This window comes from Rattus norvegicus, chromosome X, assembly GCF_021556685.1.
Source record: "Rattus norvegicus strain SHRSP/BbbUtx chromosome X, alternate assembly SHRSP_T2T, whole genome shotgun sequence".
In the NCBI taxonomy this organism is placed as follows: Eukaryota; Metazoa; Chordata; class Mammalia; order Rodentia; family Muridae; genus Rattus; species Rattus norvegicus.
Genome location: NC_141554.1, coordinates 139,045,904 through 139,064,922, shown reverse-complemented (window position 1 = coordinate 139,064,922; position 19,019 = coordinate 139,045,904). Strand labels below are relative to the sequence as shown.

Below are 19,019 nucleotides of genomic sequence, written 5' to 3'. Positions count from 1 at the left end.
TTAACTGACAACTTCAAAGTCAAAAACAGATTTTAAATCACTAAAGAGTAAAGATTTGGGTGGAAAGACAGTTTATTGGTTTATTACCTTGTTAAGGTTGTACTTTAAATGTGGTTCAAGAGAAAAGCTCCTTGAATGGAAAATCCCTTTCATTATAAACATGAAATATACACAAATTAAATACAAAAAAAATCATGTCCTCGACATTGGGTGTAGTAGGGCAAAAATGTTCAGTACAGCATTGAGAAATATCAACAATATATGTTTTGAGGAACTAATTTCACAAGGATGAGTTTGAATTGGACCAAGTCCTGGGGTTTCTTCCTTCACTGCAACTTTCTTTTACATTTTAAACTAGTGGCAACAAGAATGTCTTTGTTTGAAAGTAAGCAATGCTGAAGACTTGGGTGAGACAGCAGGTAGCTCTGTTTATGCACTGCATCTCTGCTCAGAGGGAGGAAAACATTGTGGAGAAAGTCATTTTCCCCTTTAATTTCTGGAAAACTCATTTTTTCCCATCAATCTTCATAACTCTCCAACATAAACAGTTAAAAATGTATGGGCCAGTCAATCACTTCACCGTGACTTGGGGAAACATTAATTTAAAGAACACATGGCAAAATCAAGTTTTCTTGCTAGTTAAACAACCTAAAAGTTGCTTGCTCCTAACTCTAACAAAACTCTAGGAAGCTATTATGATCTCAGAATATATTTTTACATTATAGTTTTTGGAAAAGGAAACAAACCTACTTTAGGCTCAAGGGTCACACTGCATGCTATAAATGTGTTTTAGGTCCCTGTATAATTTTAAAAATGGAAAAGTTGTGTTTTTTGTAAAGGTCACAGCAAGTGCTTAAGAACTACATCTAGAAATAGAAATGAAAATAATTGGAGAATGTGCTATTTCACTTAGAGGAAAAGTGGCAGAACAATAATCAATAATCTTTGCTAGGTGTGAGATGAGTACCCCTGTATCGCTAAGGCTTGCTTGACAAATGAACAACTTTGGGAAAGCATACGACGCAAGGCAAAGTTGATGATTCCAAATCTGTGATTCACACTTCAACCCACCTTAATTAAGATCTAAACCTCCAAGAGATAGCCAGCTCACATAATTAAACAAAGCAGCGAGCCATACGCCAATGCTGAACAGCGAGCAGTTCGCAAACCATCTCAATCAAATAAAGTCAGAACAAATTAAATAAAGACCAGAAACCACATAAATCAAATAAAGTCAGGGCAAATGAAATAAAGAGCAGAAACTCTTTTCTCCTGAGCACACAGAGTTCCCCAGAATCGCACAAAGTTGATGAAGGAGATGCACCAGTGTGGCTGCAGGCAGGCAGGCGCCTGCTCACAATGGAGAGAGAAGCATGGAGCCCTCAAGCAGCAACCATATGTAAACTTCGACTTCTCCACATAATAGAAAGCTGTGCACAAAGGGAAATGCTCACATGCTGTTCCAGATCAGAGCAAAAGTTCCTATTGCAAACTACTACTTGTCCAGATACAGGCAAAGCTAGCACTGAATGAATGGGGTGTGGGACAGAGTAGCTATGGAAAAGAGAGCCAGAGAATGAGAGTGCATGAGCAAAAAAACTTTGGGACCCTAGGAAAAACTTAAATGGGTTAATGCCATTAAAAGCCCAACTCTCCTTTTCACTGCTTTCCTTCCCCTTCTTGAGTCTCAACCCAGACCTGTCCTTAAACGCAGGATAGATGTACACATGGCCCCTTTGAGGAGAAAGGATATTTTAAAAATCACCTTTGTTATCATGAATAAAAATGAGACCAATTTCCAAGGCAAACGATGGAATCCATGCACGAGGCAGGAGGCTGAGACTCCAATCTACCACGTTTTGATTCCTAATAAAAGCATAGGCTATGCAGGGCTCTCGACATTATAATTATAACTTGAAATAATTCATTTGACTTAGCATATTTAGAATATCATAAGGAACCCATTTTTAGTGTTTTTAGCCTCTAATCTATTACTTATAAAGGGTTGTTTAGGTGACCATGGGGGGTACCCCACAAGTAAATGCTTTAAAATGTTAGAGTGGTTAAAAAAACGAGATGTGTAAAACATTTGTTGACATAACTTTTCTTTAATGAAATGATAATATAGTGGAAGGAGAACTGCATAGCCTTTGAGTAAGAAGTTGGGTCCCACACTTTTTCCTTTGCAATGAACAAAAGCTTAAATACCAACCACCTTAGCAGACAGACAAGGCGAAGGGCCTGAGCAGTCCTCACCTCAGAACAGGATGCCACATTCCTCATAGCACTGCCCACTGGGCTAGGTAGGGGAGTGACATAGAAGTTTGCTTGTAAATGGCACCGAAAGGGAAAAAGAAGTCATCTTGCTCTTCTCCCTTTGCACATAGGAAGCACCCAACTCAATGCCACCACCACTCCTGGTCTCGCTCCGCCCCAACTTCTGTGTGTACCGTGTGGGGCACTGCTTGGGTGTTTTAACCCACATAGTCCAAGATGCCTTCATCTCAACTAGGTTAAGTTCTGGGACTCCCCCACTCTGAGTCCTCAACTGTGCCACGATTAACAAGCCAACAAGTACAGGTGCCTAAGGTTCTGGCCTATTTTTGTACGTGCCCCCCCTTCCTCACCCCCGCGCGCCAACCCCAACCCCCATTTTCTGTTGCTTCTCGGTCACCCCAATCTCTCCCAAGCAAAACACCTTCTAGCCAGGACGCCAGAAAACACCTCGAGCTTCACTTAGGGGTCACCTGGTGAGAGATCCGGCCCTGCCTTCAGGTTTGCTCCGTGGCTGCCCCTGGTCCCCCGGTGCCCCGTGCCCAAAGCGGGGCTCTGGGGCAGTCACGTGGGCGGCAGGGAAGGCCTGGGCTTCCTCACCTGCATCCCGGGCACTTGAACAGCCACCGGTGAGTGGGCCATGGAGGCGGCTGCTACTTCGCGCTGCTTCTGCGGTGGTGGCTCCTGGGGCACAGACTGGCTCCTCCTACGGGGGTAGCTCTGCAGCTCTCCCAGGCTTCTCGATCGGGGCCTGGAGGGACGCAGAGAAGTGGAGTTAGTGGGCTGGTGCTTGCAGCCTCCACTCCCCCACTGCGCCCTCCTTGCGGGGAGGTGAGCGGTTCGCGGCGCTGCTCTCCCGGACTCAGTTTACCTCTCTGACGCTCGCCCGCCTAGCTTTCGGACAGTTGCGGTGCCGCTCCTCTTCCTGAATGCAGAGCTGTGCGTGCGGCAGTGGCTGGGACCTGGGCTCCAGTGATGCGGCTCTGCTGCGCCTCGCCGCTTTAGGAAGAGGAGGTGGAGGCGCCCCAGCAACCCGCCCGAACGCCTAGGCTGGGAGGCGGCCGGGGGCGGTTCCGCAGTTGGCCCTGCCTCCACCCCGCTGCCGGGCGGTGTCAGGGGAGCTGAGGCTTCAAGCTGCAAACCGGGTTGGCTAAAGTAGTCAGAGTTGGCGAAGCATGGGGCTCTCAGGGGTTGCGGAGAGCAACAGAAGGCCGGGATCGAAAAACCTGGAACATAACTGGTCCTGGAGAAAGAACAGAAGAGTTTGCGGGAGCGAGAGTGGGGTGGGGGATATGAGGGCGACCCAGATGAACGAACACGGCCACGTTGCAGACAGGCTTGGGAGGCTAGGGTGCTTGTAGCCGCCCAGAGGTCTGGAGTTGCAAAAGTTTGCTTGGCTCCCCCACCTGGCCAAGGGTGGGGCCACCAAGCCAGACACCTGCTCTTTCGTGCCTAAGTTACTTCTCTCTTGCAATTTTCAGCTTCCTTGCCCCTAGACAAACCTCAAGTTAGTTTAACCTGAGTCTGTTCTTACCTTAGGCTGTCAGTTGTGGAATGGCCTGGCTGAAATTTCTCACAATTTCTGCGCGTGTGAAAGAAACAAATTGGAAAAGGGATCATGTATCGGCAGAAAACTTAACAATGATTACAGACGCAAGGAGCATGAGACTAAATCTTTTGTAGTATAGATAGTTGAATTTAGCATACAACGCCTTGACTTCTGCAACTCCCTGCGTTCTTCCAATTTAAGTCCAACTCCAGGAGTGAGGCATACCCTTTCTCGAGGACCCAATAACACAACAGTGGCAGTGATAATACCAGTCACAGGAATCTCAGGGAAGCATCTATATGAACACACAGGGGCTAATGAGGTTACAGGACAAAATGCACGTTTAAAATGAGAACTCACCTTGAAGTTTGTTAGAAGCCTATGCAACCAAGGCACACTCAGGAAACATTATTTTTCTTTTATAATTTTTTTTCTCCAAGAAAAGTATCTGGTTATTATCAACATGATTATTATTAATAGATTTCTTTTTTGTTGTGACAGAGAGCCCAAAATTTATGCACTGTGTTTTGTAAAGAGTTATTGTGACAAGAGATCACTTGGGTCACACTTCTTTCTCCCCATTGAACAACTAGAGCAAAAGGTTCAGCCAAGTAAATATTTGACTCAAATATTGCAATTAAAAAGCAATGCATCTGAGACGTTCAGTCTGGGTCCCCCTGACACTTGCTACCTTCTATTATATGGAAGAAAGATATTAAATGATGGCATTGACTTTACCTTACTCACAGTCCCCCAAGTCTTGGCATTCTCTGTTCTTCCCAATGGTAGGCCCAGATCTAGTATCTATTTCTCACCAGCTCAAGTCACTGTATGTCCTAGCCTACCCAGACACATACCGTGCCACCAAAACTTTAATGTTCATAGAGACCTCAAGGGAGTTTGCTTGTTTGCTTGTTTACTTACTTACTTACTTATTTTGTTTGGTTGAGACATGGTCTTGCTATGTAGCCCTGCCTTGATTGGAACTCATTATGCAGAAAAAGCTGGCCTCAAACTCACAGAGATCTGTCTCCCTTTGCCTTCTGAATGTTGGGACTGAAGGCATGTGCCACCATGCTGGGCTGAAAGGATTTTTTTTTTAAGGAAAACTATTTTTTATTCTTATTCTGAAGATTTTGAACCTGTAAGTGTGGAGTGAACCCAAGACTTTGCACTGTGAACAAGGTCTGAGAGGATGAAGCAGATAGTGATTCTAAGGGTGGGTTTTTTTTTTTTTTTTGAGTTAGTACGATGTGAATCAAGCTCCATCATTAAAGACCCACCTCAAGCATGTCCACTGAAGGTTCTCAGACCCACCAGCCAATGTGCACCTGCCCTGTGCTCATTTTCAAAACTGGGCTGTGTGCATGTGGAAACATTTACAGGGTTGCTCTGTCTTTGTATTTTAGGAATTGTACGCCATTTATTTGCTCACTGAAGCCAGCCAGAGACCCAGCTTCTCTTCTATGAGAATTATTCTGGAAGAACGATATCTTTCTGAGGACCATGTTTGCTATTAGGGTTATTCTCAGAGTCTAGAATGTTCTGTGCCACAAAGTGGGTCCTCAATAAATATTTGTTGATAAGCAAATGCACTTCCTTGGTATTCTTTGATGATATTAGGTATATATTGGGGATATTATATTTTATTGTATTGTTGTCAGGTTAGACTCACAGGCACTGCTCTTGGTTAACCTTCAACATGGTCCCTTGTTTATGTTATTCAATTCACTTTTGGCCTGCTGTGTTCTTCCCAGTTGTAACTTCATAACTACCTAAGAGAGTGTTGTGTGGATTTAGTAAACAAATGAACTCTAAACAAGTGAAGAAATGACTTTCCTGACTTCATGCACATGCGCGCGCACACGTACACACACACACATACACACACACACACACACACACACACACAGAAAGAGAGAGAGAGAGAGAGAGAGAGAGAGAGAGAGAGAGAGAGAGAATGGTTGACTGTTTTAATACTAATAATACAGGTTGAGTGTCTCGCATCTGACTGCTTGAGAGAAGTGTTTCAGATTTCAGAGTTTTTCAAATATGGAGTTATTGATATGAACTCTTAAGAGCTGACACCCTGAACATGAAAATATAAAACTTTTGAACCTCAGGTTGACATTCAAAAATTTTCACACTTCAGAGCATTTTGGATTTGAAATTTACAGATTAGGGAAACTCAGCCTGTATAGTCCATTACCACAGGTAATTATGAATGTTTAGCAACTAGAGAAATTAAGACTATATGCAGAATTCATGAAGAAAATGAATTCCATGTTAGTATCCACAAACCCTCCAAATTAAAACAAAATTAAATTGAACATCAATCGGCACCAGTTCAATCCCTAGCACTATATAGTGAAATGAGAAAATGAGCTGTCTCCATATGCACGGTATCGCACGTGCAGGCCCAAAATCACACACAGAGATGCAAAAATAAATAAATAAAATTTAACATCTATGGATTGGATTTCTTGATATTTATCATAACTTCAATATTAAATATTGAACTTTCCCCACATTTAATGTAATTAGTGGGCTGACTGATTCATAGCAAATATGTATGTCTATAGCTAGGAGCAAGTTTTACCTCGGATAGATCGCACATTTTGGTTTAATAAAGAGTGAGGGCCTTGCTACTACTCTCTAGTTGGTAGAGGTGAGGGATATCCACAACAATGCCTACAACAAAGCAGTATCTAACTCAAAATGTCAGTGGGCCAAAGCTTGGCGGACTGTGTTGTACGACCTTTGATAGAGGAACTGCTAATGGAGTAGCATGCCTGGGAATCAGTGTTCTTTGGTATATTTAGTCCAGTGCTCTGCCTGTAATAAAATATAATTATGAGGTCATGTCAAGTGGGTCCTAGAAACAACTAAATATTATTATGCTACCCTTGTACCATAAACCACCTTTTCCCAAAGAGTTAATGTAATGGCAAGGAAAATAACTATTACGAGCCCCACTCCCCCCACAGGAGACTTGCATATTTTAGCTCAATGTGATATCAAACAGAGTCATTTATGGAAAATATTGGTTTGTTTAAAATATAGTCACTAAACATGTTCAAATGTGCCAGGCATTACCTAAGAGCTTCTGAACACAATAATTCATCAAGACAAAATGTGAGCCTTTAGTCCACAAAGTTTAAAGAAAGGGGCTCATGTTATGAACTTTCACATTTTCTGCCTAATGTCTCTGTTGAAATATATGAAATGTGCAAAGTGTAGTGGCAATGTGATACAATGTCAGAATTGTATTCATTGTTGGAATATATTAAACCAGAGTACCTGGTATTCTTGACGCTTACCATCCAGTGACAGGAATATTTGGATTCATGCTATAAGGCGCTGAAGAGATACATGAAGGTAAAACAGTCAAGGGTCTTTTTCATTTTGCTGTTCTTACTGTCCTTCCTTCCTTCCTTCCTTCCTTCCTTCCTTCCTCTCTCTCTCTTTCTCTTTTCTTTCTTTCTTTCTTTCTTTCTTTCTTTCTTTCTTTCTTAGTTTTAAAGACAGGATCTCACTGTGTATCCCAGATTGGCCTGGAATTCACTGTGTAGACCAGGCTGACCTTAAACTCAAGTGGTGGGATAAAGGCCTATCCTACCATGGCCAGCAGTTTGTTCATTTGTTTGTTATTTAGTAAAAGAATGTGTGATATCTCCAACCTGATCTTTACATTTTGTGGGTATCAGATTGGAAATGGATGATACAATAGCTCTAACCTTTGCACTAACCACTATCCTTTGCAAAACAAAACAAAACAAAACAAAACAAAAACACAAAAAACAAAACAAAAACAAAAAGCCCCTATGGAATCCATTCTTAGTCAGAGAATGTTAAACCTGTATAATTTCTGATTTCTCCAGAATACCCTTGTACTTTTGGGGTATTATGCGACAGTCTACCACAGTATCATTTGTAATAGAGATCAAAGTATGTAGGACTCTACACAGCACTATCTTGTCAGTAGAGTCACTTCCTGATGCTACCGAGGGGACTACAGCAACAGACGAAATGGGTGGGAGCAGATGCTGCTTAAGTAGCTTCCTGCTTGCTGCATTTCTTTACATGTGTACTGACACTCTTTGAAATGCTTGCACTTGGGCCCTGAAAGAAACGAGCTCATTGCCTGCATCAATTAGTTCCAGCGCTGAGAGAGGACAATGTGGTCTGGACCACTTCATGCACTTATCTGTCTGATTCCAAAGGTAGAATGGCTCCTTCCCTGGTTTCAATTTGTCTACCCACACCCTCTTAGGTGACAGAGTCGTGCTGTAGAGTGGCACAGGCCTGTACAGGAGCCCTCACAGCTCTCCATGTGCCAAAAGAAACACTGGTTGCTCCATGGGTCACTCCATAATGACAGTTTTGTCTTGCCACAAGGGTAGTGGAGAGACTTCTGTGGAAGAACATTGAAAGGCATTTCTTAAGAGAGTTGATTTGGGAAACTGGGCTCTTTGTAATAAGATCGGGTACCTCTCTGCTCCTGGGGTTGCAGACTTTAGTCACAGGAGAGCCTTTTCATGTGTCACCATGAAGTGATGCTCGACTGCCATTCTGGGTGATATTTTCCCCTCTGGGTTGACTTTTTAAAGTCTACTGAATTGGCTACTTGTTCTTTAATTCAGAGGCTCCTCATGTGAACAGCTCTAGTCAAAGGTGGCTGTTAAAAACAGAAAAAAAAAAAAACCTGGCAGTTGAGACCGAATAGGAAGTGACTATGCCATCAGCTCACACTGAGGAAAAGGAAGTCGTTGCCAGGACCTCTAAGAAAGGCAGTTGTATAAAATTACCAACCTTCAACTGGCTTAGCGGAGTTCTGTCACACTGTGGGAGAAAAACTTTCATGGTTTTGTTACAGCTATACTTTAGAGATCATGAACAGAGTACCGTCCTGACAGGCACTCATTGCAGAGATACCGACAAGTATCTGAGGGACAGAAACTCAACACTAAAAACAACCAAATCTCCCATTCGCCAACTTTTTTCCCAAGGCCACTTGGACTTTGTAAGAGTCCGTGTGCTAAGTGATGACATCTGCTGTGAGAACTCTATGGTTGGTTAAGTTGGAGTTGTTACGAAGAAGCAGACACCATACGTATTTGTACTTTCACTTTGACTCTAGAGTCTGCCCAAGACACACAACTTTGCCTGTTTTCTTCACTTTTCTTTTCTGATGCATTTCTTGATCACAAAGCCAGGGGCTATGCTCAACACTGAGAACACCAAGATATATAAGATGTTTGCTTTCTTCCACAAGAATATCAGAAGTGGGCACATTCAAGAGAAGAATTGATTTTGATGGCAGTCCATTTAAAAATGCTTTGATCTAGACATTGTTCTACAGGCCTGTAACATTATCGTTTGGGAGGCTGAGGCAGGAGGATCAGCACAAATTTGAGGCCAGTGTGGACCACATTGTGAGATACTTAGTGGAAACAAAAGTAAAATGAATGTGGCAATAAGCCAAAGAGCAATTGATTTTCTGGAAGAAATGACAGAGGAAACACTTGAGCTAAGCCTTGAAAAATAAGTGGTAAATAGCTAAGGAGACAACTGAGAAGCAAGAGTAGAGCAAAGGAGGCATTCCAGACGGAAGGAAAGACATGAATAAACACATAAAAAGGCATGCACACGGGGTTGGGGATTTAGCTCAGTGGTAGAGCGCTTGCCTAGCAAGCGCAAGGCCCTGGGTTCAGTCCCCAGCTCCGAAAAAAAGAAAAAAGAAGGAAAAAAAAAGGCATGCACACTCCCTTAGAGCCTAGATAATATAGACTATTGCATCCATTAATACAGAGGCTGTGAATTTGTACGTCTCAAATAGAGAAAGAGAACCTTTTTGAGGTTCTGTTAATATGTACTCTGTTAAGAACAACTAGCTTAGAGAAATGACACACTATCCTTGTGGTCTAGCTGTGGGTTTACTTTTGGACAGGCAGAAACAGAGTCCACGAGGCATCCCAGTATTAGGGCTGGGATAAGTTAGGGGCAGACTGTGGGCTCCATATGCCTTTCTGCAGAGTTTAGACTTGATCCAACAGGCTCTTAGAAGGCCTGGAGTGTAGGGAGAGGGGGATTTGAGCCAGATTTTTTTCAAAAGAAAACCCTTTACACATAAAGAGCAGATTGGATATGGAGGAAAGTTGAAGCCTAGGAAGCTATTAAAAGATCGTTAGGTGGTCATCCTAAAAGCATAGAGAGGGCATGAACTAAATTAATGGCTAAAAGAATAAAGAGAAGGGGATAGATTCTAGAAAGGATTTGAAGGTGAAATAAGCAGCGATCAATTGATTCGACATGGACATCACTGGAGAAAGAGATGTAAGATGCCAGCAACATGGAGCTTAAGGGACTGGGTAAGTGACACCTGACAACATTAAAGTAGCAACAAGATTGAAGAAAAGATAAAGAGGTAACTTTGGGATCCAGAATCTGAGGTGCCTGTAAGGCACCGAAGAGGAAAGATCCAGAGAGCTGCTGAAAATACCAAGAAATCAAATTGCAAATATAGGTTTGACAATTGCAGAGATAAATCCTGTACAACCCCATGACAAAGTGTTAATAAAAGGCATAAAAAATAGAAAGTAAGTTCACTTCCTATTTAGAAAACCACTTCTTAAAGAGTTCATTTCTGCTTGGGGACAGTCAAAAGCTGTTCGTGCCTACTGACATCGTATCTATCAGGATAGCTGTAGAAAACGATGTTTTCTTCAAAGTAGCAAGCGTTAAAAATCATGTGTATAAGGCCCTGTTACTAAATGTTTCGCCATGTGCTTGCATACCTTAAATTGCCTTTGACTGCATGGTACTGACAATAAAGAAATGAGGGGAGTAAAAGAGAAATGATATGAAGAAGTCTAAACGCTATGTTGCCAGGATTTCTGGGATGGTTTTCTTGTATGCAACTGTAAAATAGATTATTGTAAGCCAGAACAGTTTGTATTATATTTCCCCTCCTACACTCACAAGAAAATGAGGTGGGAGATGACATGCATGCCTGGTTTCACGAAGCCAACTTAGTGTCTTCCAGAATGGAAAGAAAAACAGGAACAATTTTTAGCAATCTAAAGCACGGACTACTGGTAAAATCATGATACTTGCTTGCAGTGAAAGTGTGTGGTGCTGTTAGTGCTGCTTCAATCTTTTCAGAGTCATTCATAGGCTCTGATTCTTTCATTCTTTCTGTGCTACTGCCCTTATGTGAGCCTTCACACATCCCTGTGGTTTACAATATGGGAAGGTAAGCATTCGGAGGGCTGGCTGCCAGCTTGAAATTAACATAGATAAATCATGTTTCCCATATAAATTGTGAAAATAGTGGTAGACATTTACAAAATGAGATCAGGAAAGCAGATACAAACAGACTGTATTTTAGATGTTTTGTACACCACATTTTATTATGTGTTTGGGCTTTCTCCCCATGTTACAAGAAACACAAGCATACCAGCTCTTAAATTTAACATCTCTCTTACATCTGACAACAGACAGATTCCTGCCGTGCAAATACAGAGAAATAGATGCTTATAAAAGTAGACTAAAGTTGAGAAACTCTACGTATTTTTAAAAGAAAATTTTCCAGCCTCTGAAAACGTAAAAGATTATTGCTGTATGGAAAGGTCATTTATATGGACCAACAGCAGAAGAAACTGTCTGGATTGTAAAATGCTGGGTTAGGGAATATAGTTCTCAGCAAAATATAAGCCATCCAAGGGAGTGCGCATAACCAAAGGTTACATGCTCAGTCTTTTGCTTGGGTTCTACACATAGCCAGTGAGATGCAGCGTAATTCGTTCACTGTCCATAAAGCAGAGCCCAAGCCAAGCTTGAATTGATGTAACCTGAGGAATTAGTTATAATAGATGCGGCAATTACTTTGAATCAGACGGGACTACAATTTATACACAACCCTGCTCAATCCTGACCAGGACTATGAATTAGGTACTGCTAGTAATTTACCATTTCCAGTTTACAGTGAAGAAAGACGAGGACGGATAGGTTAAATAGCATATCTAAGACAAATGTAGAATGAAAATTCAATTTGAATTTTATATCAATGATACATAATTCTGAATGATCTATATTTATACTGAAAAATGACCATTTCCCTGAAGCTCAAATATATTCCTATTTGCAAAAATTAGACAATCTTATAAACCATGGTAAAATAGTCATTAAGAGGGGAAGTGAGAATTGGAGCCAAGGAATAAGGCATCAGAATTCAGACTTTCTCCCACTACAATCATAGAGGAGACAGGGCCACATAGCTTATATCTGGAGTGGAGAAAACAGTTGCTACTAGTAGATAAGACTCAAAGGATCATGGGTTTAAAATAACTTTGACTTCGTTAGAGTTTACTATAATTATTCTATAATCTACTAATAATGTCTTAGTGTGAATTTGTGTTTCCAAAGTGATAAGGTCTATAATATTTTAACTTTCATTTTCCTTTTTGTTCCCTGACAGAGAGATTAAAAGCAGTGTGACTCACCTTCACGATCCACTGTAACGAAAAATATTAGCTTATTGGTACTTTTGTTCGAAGCACTTTGTACTTCTAACACAACGTAGCTTTGTGCTGTCCATAAAAAGTGCTACACCATGTTCTTTTCTTCTGATATTCCTATTCTAAAATGGACACCACCAATCACTTAACAGGATCTGCTGTAAAATAGCTGATAGAGAATTGAAAACGCCACAGAAGTAATGTTTCTTTCTTTCTGTCCATTTCCCCCTTCTTCTGAGATTCTAGTACTCTTAGCCAGCACACAGGGGTCTTGGAGAGGCTGATCTTTATTTACCAAAGTTTGTGTGACTCTGAATCATCTTTATTTACCAAAGTTTGTGTGACTCTGAATCACATAAAAATCAAGGGTCAAATTAAACTAAGTGGATTCCACCTTGTCTGGTGTGAACTCGTATCATGGTAAGGGTAGAGAAGACACTGCAACACATTCTCTGCTCTTAGGGACAGGTTAGGAGGATTTTTAGAGTGGCTTCCATAGATAATATACTTTTTAAAAATTTATTTATGTATATGAGAGCTCTATCTGCACGTACACCTGCAGGCCAGAAGAGGGCATCGAATCCCATTATAGATGGTTATGAGCCATTGTGTAGTTGCTGGGAATTGAACTCAGGACCTTTGGAAGAGCAGCCTGTCCTTTTAACTGCTGCTCCATCTCTCCAGCCCTATAAAAAATACTATTAGAGTTGCAATTTATGGATTTCATAGTTTATTCTCTTTTAATGGACAGCAAGGAAGATGGCAAGGTCAGAGAACTGAAGTCATTGTAGTATTTTCCTCTTTTCGTTTTGTTTCATTTTAACAAGTGATGACATATGATGAGGGATTATGCAGAAGTAGATTCAGTAAGAACCATAAAAAGATTATCATATGAATAGATACCAAATAACTGCTACAAAGAAATGAATTAATTCTGACAGGTGGTATATATGATACTAGCTTAAAACAAAGGGTCTGGAACTAGACTACTAAAGGCCAAATCTCAGTTTAGTCTACATGTGCACCCCACGTATGCACATATGGTCTTCAGTGAAGTATTTTTTTAAACCTGTACCACAGATTCATCATTTTCCAAAAAACAAAGAAATAAAAATACTCAAAATTGACTTAAAGTTACAAATGAAGGTTCTTCTTCTTTAAACGTCATTAAAGCATGATATGTCTACAGTAAGCTGCACACATGTGAAGGGTTCAACAGCTCAGTCAATTTTCACAAAGTCATTTAATCCATGAATTTGTCATTAACCTCAACAGAAAGCATTATACCTGTACCCAGATGCTATCAGGACACTGTCACCTCAGCCCAATGTTGTCCTCTTCTTTGTCTTCAAAGTTTATAAATCCACACTTGAATTTTTCTACAATAAAAGGCTGAGAAGAGAGTCTGGTGCATAGTGAATACTAAATAAAGTTGGCAGCTGGATTTTCACAACAAGAAGAAACTTTGTATGGTTCAAAGATAGAATTCATACAAAGAATAATAAAACAAAAGGAAACTTTTGAGATGAAAGCAATGTAGATGATAAGTTAAATGCAGGAAGCCAATCTGGCAAGCTGAAGTTTTCAAACTTCCTTCTATGAATAATATCCAGTGTGTTTCCTGAGAAAAACACACCCATTGTATCTGCCAGTATGGTTCAGCATGATCCAGTTAAAAACTTTTCTGAAATTGTTGACTGACTAATAGATGAAAAGTAAGCCTAGCAAATGCCTCAGTTTCCTTACTGTTACATGAAAGAGATTTTGGCTGTCTCGAATGTGACTCACAACACTGACTTTTTCTTAAATTTATTTTTTGTTTTTGAGATATTTCATATATGCATACCATATTGGTATTATTTGGAGCCCTTCCCTCCTCCCTGCAACTCCTTTCATGCCCCTCTACTACGTCTCCAATTCACGACCTCTTCTTCAATGATTATTGTTACACACGCACGTCCCCTCTGTTGTGTCCATTTAGTGATGCTCTAGTGTATACGTGTTAAGGGATGACCCTTGTAATTGGATAATCTATTAGGTAATCCATCCTGGGAGCAGAATTTTTCTCCCATTTCCAGCAGTCATTGATTGTCTTAAGCTCTTTATAGAGGTGGGGCCTTGTGAGCTTTCCTTCAGACTTGTCAGCATGTCAGCTGCTGTTGTCCCCATGCAGGTCTTGTTTAAGCTACCATATTGTGAGATTTCATGGGCCGGCAGCGACATTTAATGGTTTTCTAGAAATATTTCTTTTTCAGATTAATTATTTATACTGAATTTTGTATGTTCATGCATGCTCAAGAGTGTATTTGTTTGTTCACATATGTCAGCATTCATGTGAAGGTCAAAGGACAACTTACAGATATTGGTCCTCTCTTTCCACCATTTGGGTCCTGGGGCTCAATCTCAGGTCATCAGGTTTAATAGCAGACATCTTTCTCTTCTGGGCAATCTTGCTGACCCCTGAAAACATTTCTTTAAAAACAAAAAGCAGAGTCTGAAAATTTACAAGAATTATTTTATAGCTGATTAGGAAATCTAGAGTCGCAGTGAAACATGACTTTTTTCTAAATGAAGAGGGATTTCTGTGAGGAGGACTCCTGTCAGACAAATCCATTAGTGCTCCTTTGAGAAAGCAAGTACAGAACAGACATGAGAAACCAAGGGACGCAATTTCTATTTTTTTTAAAGCCCTTGACAAGATTCTCTTTTGTTGAAATTTTGTTATTTGTAAATGAGTCCCTGTGGGGTTTGGAGGAAGGGAAGCAAACTGGCAGAATTGACCAGAGGATAGGGAAGCGGGTGCTTCTCGGGCTAAGGGCATGTGAGCCCATGTTTGTTCATTATTATAAATGAGGAAAGGTCCAGTACACAGGAAGACACAAAGAAATGGTATTTTTGTGTCTGCACACTCACCTCTTCTTCCCAATGAAATGTGAAGCTGAAGGAGGGAGAATAATAAGACAATGTCCCAAAGTAGGGTCAGAGGGAAAAATGTTATCTCAGTATGATAAAATGCTGTTTGTGTGGGGGCTTCTATGTGCAGCCAGGCTGACATTAAACTTGAGTCCTCCCCTGGCTAGGGTTACAGATGTGTAACCCATACTGTCTAAGGCAAAGCATTTACGAAAGAAAAACCCATGCAATAGCAAGAACGAAATGTATTGTTATCCAGGAATCTGGAAGGTAATGTAGGAATTGAAAGTTCTTTCTGGACTGATTTCAGCTCGCTGGACTGTTTTGGCCAGGAAGCCCAAGAAAATTTGGTGCAATGATAGAAAATAAGCTAGAAAAAAATGGCATGTTATCCAATCTTTGGAGAAAAATTAAAACTTTGTTGCAGCCATATCTGGAACACGACGTTTGGTTGAAGGAATCCCAAATCAAGAAAAAGGCAAAATGATGTGGAAGTGCTGAACAGATGAACGGCAAGATGGTGGACTAAGAAGAAGCCACACAGAGACACAGAGTAAACCGCAAAAGCTAGAAATAAAAGAAATGCCAAAGTTAATGAGGATGCTAGAACCCTTAACAGTGGGCACATATTTAGGACACATGTCGTGTGTTCCACATGTCTAAGCACAATACAGGCACTGGATCATTCAGTATCTATTTACTTTATAACGTAGATTCCACAGCTCACCTCATTATAAAGATGTCATGAAGGATGTGGACAGAGTAAATAATGATCAAAGCTATTTACAGGCAAGAGCTCGGCACAGACCTTTAAACTCGGAAGAGTCAATCCAAGACAAACAAAAGGAAGCAAGACTATGCAGTGGGCAGTAAAACTTGAGCTCACCACATCCCGTGACAGTACAAATTTTATAGATTGCAACTCAAGGAGGCTTTAGACTACCTTTTAAAAGGTAAAAGGCAGGACATGGTAATAAGGAACACCCATTCAGAGCCTGCCCCACATGTGGCCCATACATATACAGCCACCCAATTAGACAAGATGGATGAAGCAAAGAAGTGCAGACCAACAGGAGCCGGATGTAGATCGCTCCTGAGAGACACAGCCAGAATACAGCAAATACAGAGGCGAATGCCAGCAGCAAACCACTGAACTGAGAATAGGTCCCCCGTTGAAGGAATCAGAGAAAGAACTGGAAGAGCTTGAAGGTGCTCGAGACCCCAAAAGTACAACAATGTCAAGCAACCAGAGCTTCCAGGGACTAAGCCACTACCTAAAGACTATACATGGACTGACCCTGGACTCTGTCCCCATAGGTAGCAATGAATATCCTAGTAAGAGCACCAGTGGAAGGGGAAGCCCTGGGTCCTGCTAAGACTGAACCCCCAGTGAACTAGACTATGCGGGGAGGGTGGCAATGGGGGGAGGTTTGGGAGGGGAACACCCATAAGGAAGGGGAGGGGGGAGGGTGATGTTTGTCCGGAAACGGGGAAAGGGAATAACACTTGAAATGTATATAAGAAATACTCAAGTTAATAATAAAAAAAGAAAGAAAGAAAAAAGAAAAAAAATAAAAGGTAAAAGGCAGGACATGGTAATAAGAGGATCTTGTAAATTGCTATCAACCTGAGAGTGTCACAGAGGATGACGGCCTACTTCTCATATCAATACATCTCTACATTCCATTTAAAACTTTTGGCTGGATGAATCCAAATTCTGGCCATGTGTGGCATTTGTAATGGAAGTGGTGCAAGAGTACACCGGTTCCTTGTAACTCCAACAAGCTGATAGCAAATTATATTATGCACACAGACTTCTATTTAAAAGCAAAGCGCTACACTCTGGAGAAATGAAATCGTTTGGAAAGATGACATGCTGAAGAGTCCCAAAAGACACTTAGCCCAAAGAGAGGGACCCCCGCACCATGTTTAGCAACTATCATCTAAGTCAGCAGTTATTTGGGGGTTGTTTTGTGCCTATATATATTTAAATACCCACTTCAAACAAATTCATTGCATTCAGGAACATCAGAAAATAAGCTAAGAAGAAAGTCTCTCTGATCAAAACTTACATAGTGGCTTCTCCGGTGCACCAGCCCTCACGAAATGCAGCAGACCTGTCTGTCCACTCACCCCGGCTCACAGTCTTCTGCCTTGTGGCTCCGACACTGCTGGTTTGGACTAATCCAGCACCCTACCTTGAAGTTTAAGGCCTCTACCCTAATTGAAACACTGTATATGTTCTGTGAGAACAAAGAAAAGGAGAAAGATTAAGAGTGACCACCTAGTTCATAGACTGCTACTCTTATCAACCGGCAGGAAATACAAAAAGAAACAAACAACTAGGAGAGCAGAGAAGCAACGGAAGCTAAAGAAACACTTGAAGATATCATTGATCTAGGAGGATATTTGTGCATAAATCTTCCTCTTTAAAAAGATGGGAACTAAATGTCGTTTTAAATGTTGGTATAAGTAGATAGATAGCTGGGCCAAAGCCCCTGCGCCAAAACAATGAAGCTAATTGGTCTAGCCTCTGGCTTCTTTAACTTCTGACAGCATGCAGGGAAGCCAGTACTTCCCTTGGCAGCAATCCCTGATTGAGGGAGCTGGTGAACAAAGAGCATTCAAGTTGGTCTGAGGCCCCGGTACCTACGTAGCAGAGGGCTGCCTCATCTGGCCTCAGTGGGCGAGGACACACCTAATCCTGTAGAGACTTGAGGCCCCAGGGAGGAGGATGCCCAGGAAGGGGGTACCCTCTCAGAGGCAAAGGGGAAGGGGAATGGGGGAAGAGCTCCAACCCCCTCCATAGCTCTTATATAAATGAAATAAGTTTTAAAAATAGAAAAATGTTAATACTCAGTAAATATAGTGCCTTATTTGAAGTTGCAAGAAGAGATAGTTTAGAGGCAACAATCTCTTCTGGCCCTCATACAGTCATTAGTTTTTGCCCGTTAGTTCACCACTTGGAACTTGTATTTCCTGATCTATAAAATGTAGACAATGCCTTTGCTTTCCATTATACCTTTTAGGGGCTTGGGATGTAGTTCAGTTGGTAGAGTGCTTGCCAAACATATATGAAGTTTGATCTCACATAAAAACTAGGCATGACAGCATGCTCCTATAATCCAAGAAAATGGAAGCCGGATGCAGCAAGATTAGAAATTCAAGGTCATCCTTTGATATATGACAAGTTCAAGGGCAACAGGCAATATATGATATCCCGTCTCAAAATCAGTAACAACAACAAAAATATAGTTTAGAACACTTGGGTGTATGTCCATCTATTTAATACTTGAAGCCATTCTGTAGTAATTGTGTCTCCCATTTTCCAAACAAAGGAATCAAAGTTCTTAAAGGTTAAAAATCTTTTCTTGCAATGACATATGAAAAGGCCAGTGTATGAGGAGAAGAGTTATCTCTCTAAGATGCTGAGTTGGCATAGACTTAGAGAATCTGCCAATCAGAGAGTCATGATACGTGGCACATGAACCATGGCATCAAGGTTTTGAGTATATTGGAGTCTTAGTCTGGATGTCCTGGGTGAGGCTGCACCTTCAGTCTACACTTCCTTGTGGGACATGAGGACAATAAGGCTGCTTTACCACCACACGTTTAGGTTTCTGGATATGGAGGAATCAAGCTGGTACTGACCTAGAAGCTTCCTGTCTGCTGCCTAACTTTTAGAGGACTAGAAAGTGTTATGCAGGCTTCTCGGGGAATAACACTTCCAATAGTCTTACCTACTTGGAACCCCTGTGAACAAA

General features: G+C 41.3%; 1 protein-coding gene across 3 annotated transcripts in view; it reads right to left on the bottom strand.

Annotated features, from left to right (window-relative positions):
• The window catches only part of Stk26 (serine/threonine kinase 26), a 64,971-nt gene extending 47,353 nt beyond the window's left edge, over window positions 1–17,618 (bottom strand). The window contains exons 1-5 of one of the 3 annotated variants that reach the window (XM_087600199.1): window positions 17,328–17,438; window positions 14,700–14,814; window positions 3,809–3,856; window positions 3,146–3,517; window positions 2,875–3,025 (exon numbers count right to left, since the gene is read on the bottom strand). In XM_087600199.1, the coding sequence (XP_087456325.1) occupies window positions 2,875–3,025; window positions 3,146–3,517; window positions 3,809–3,856; window positions 14,700–14,812 (684 nt within the window). In that variant the 5' untranslated portion in view covers window positions 14,813–14,814; window positions 17,328–17,438. Of the gene's footprint in view, window positions 1–2,874; window positions 3,026–3,145; window positions 3,518–3,808; window positions 3,857–14,699; window positions 14,815–17,327 lie in introns of those variants that run through there. The other 2 variants (XM_087600200.1, NM_001191736.2) reach the window with 2 other exon arrangements.
• Window positions 17,619–19,019: the final 1,401 nt, after the last annotated feature.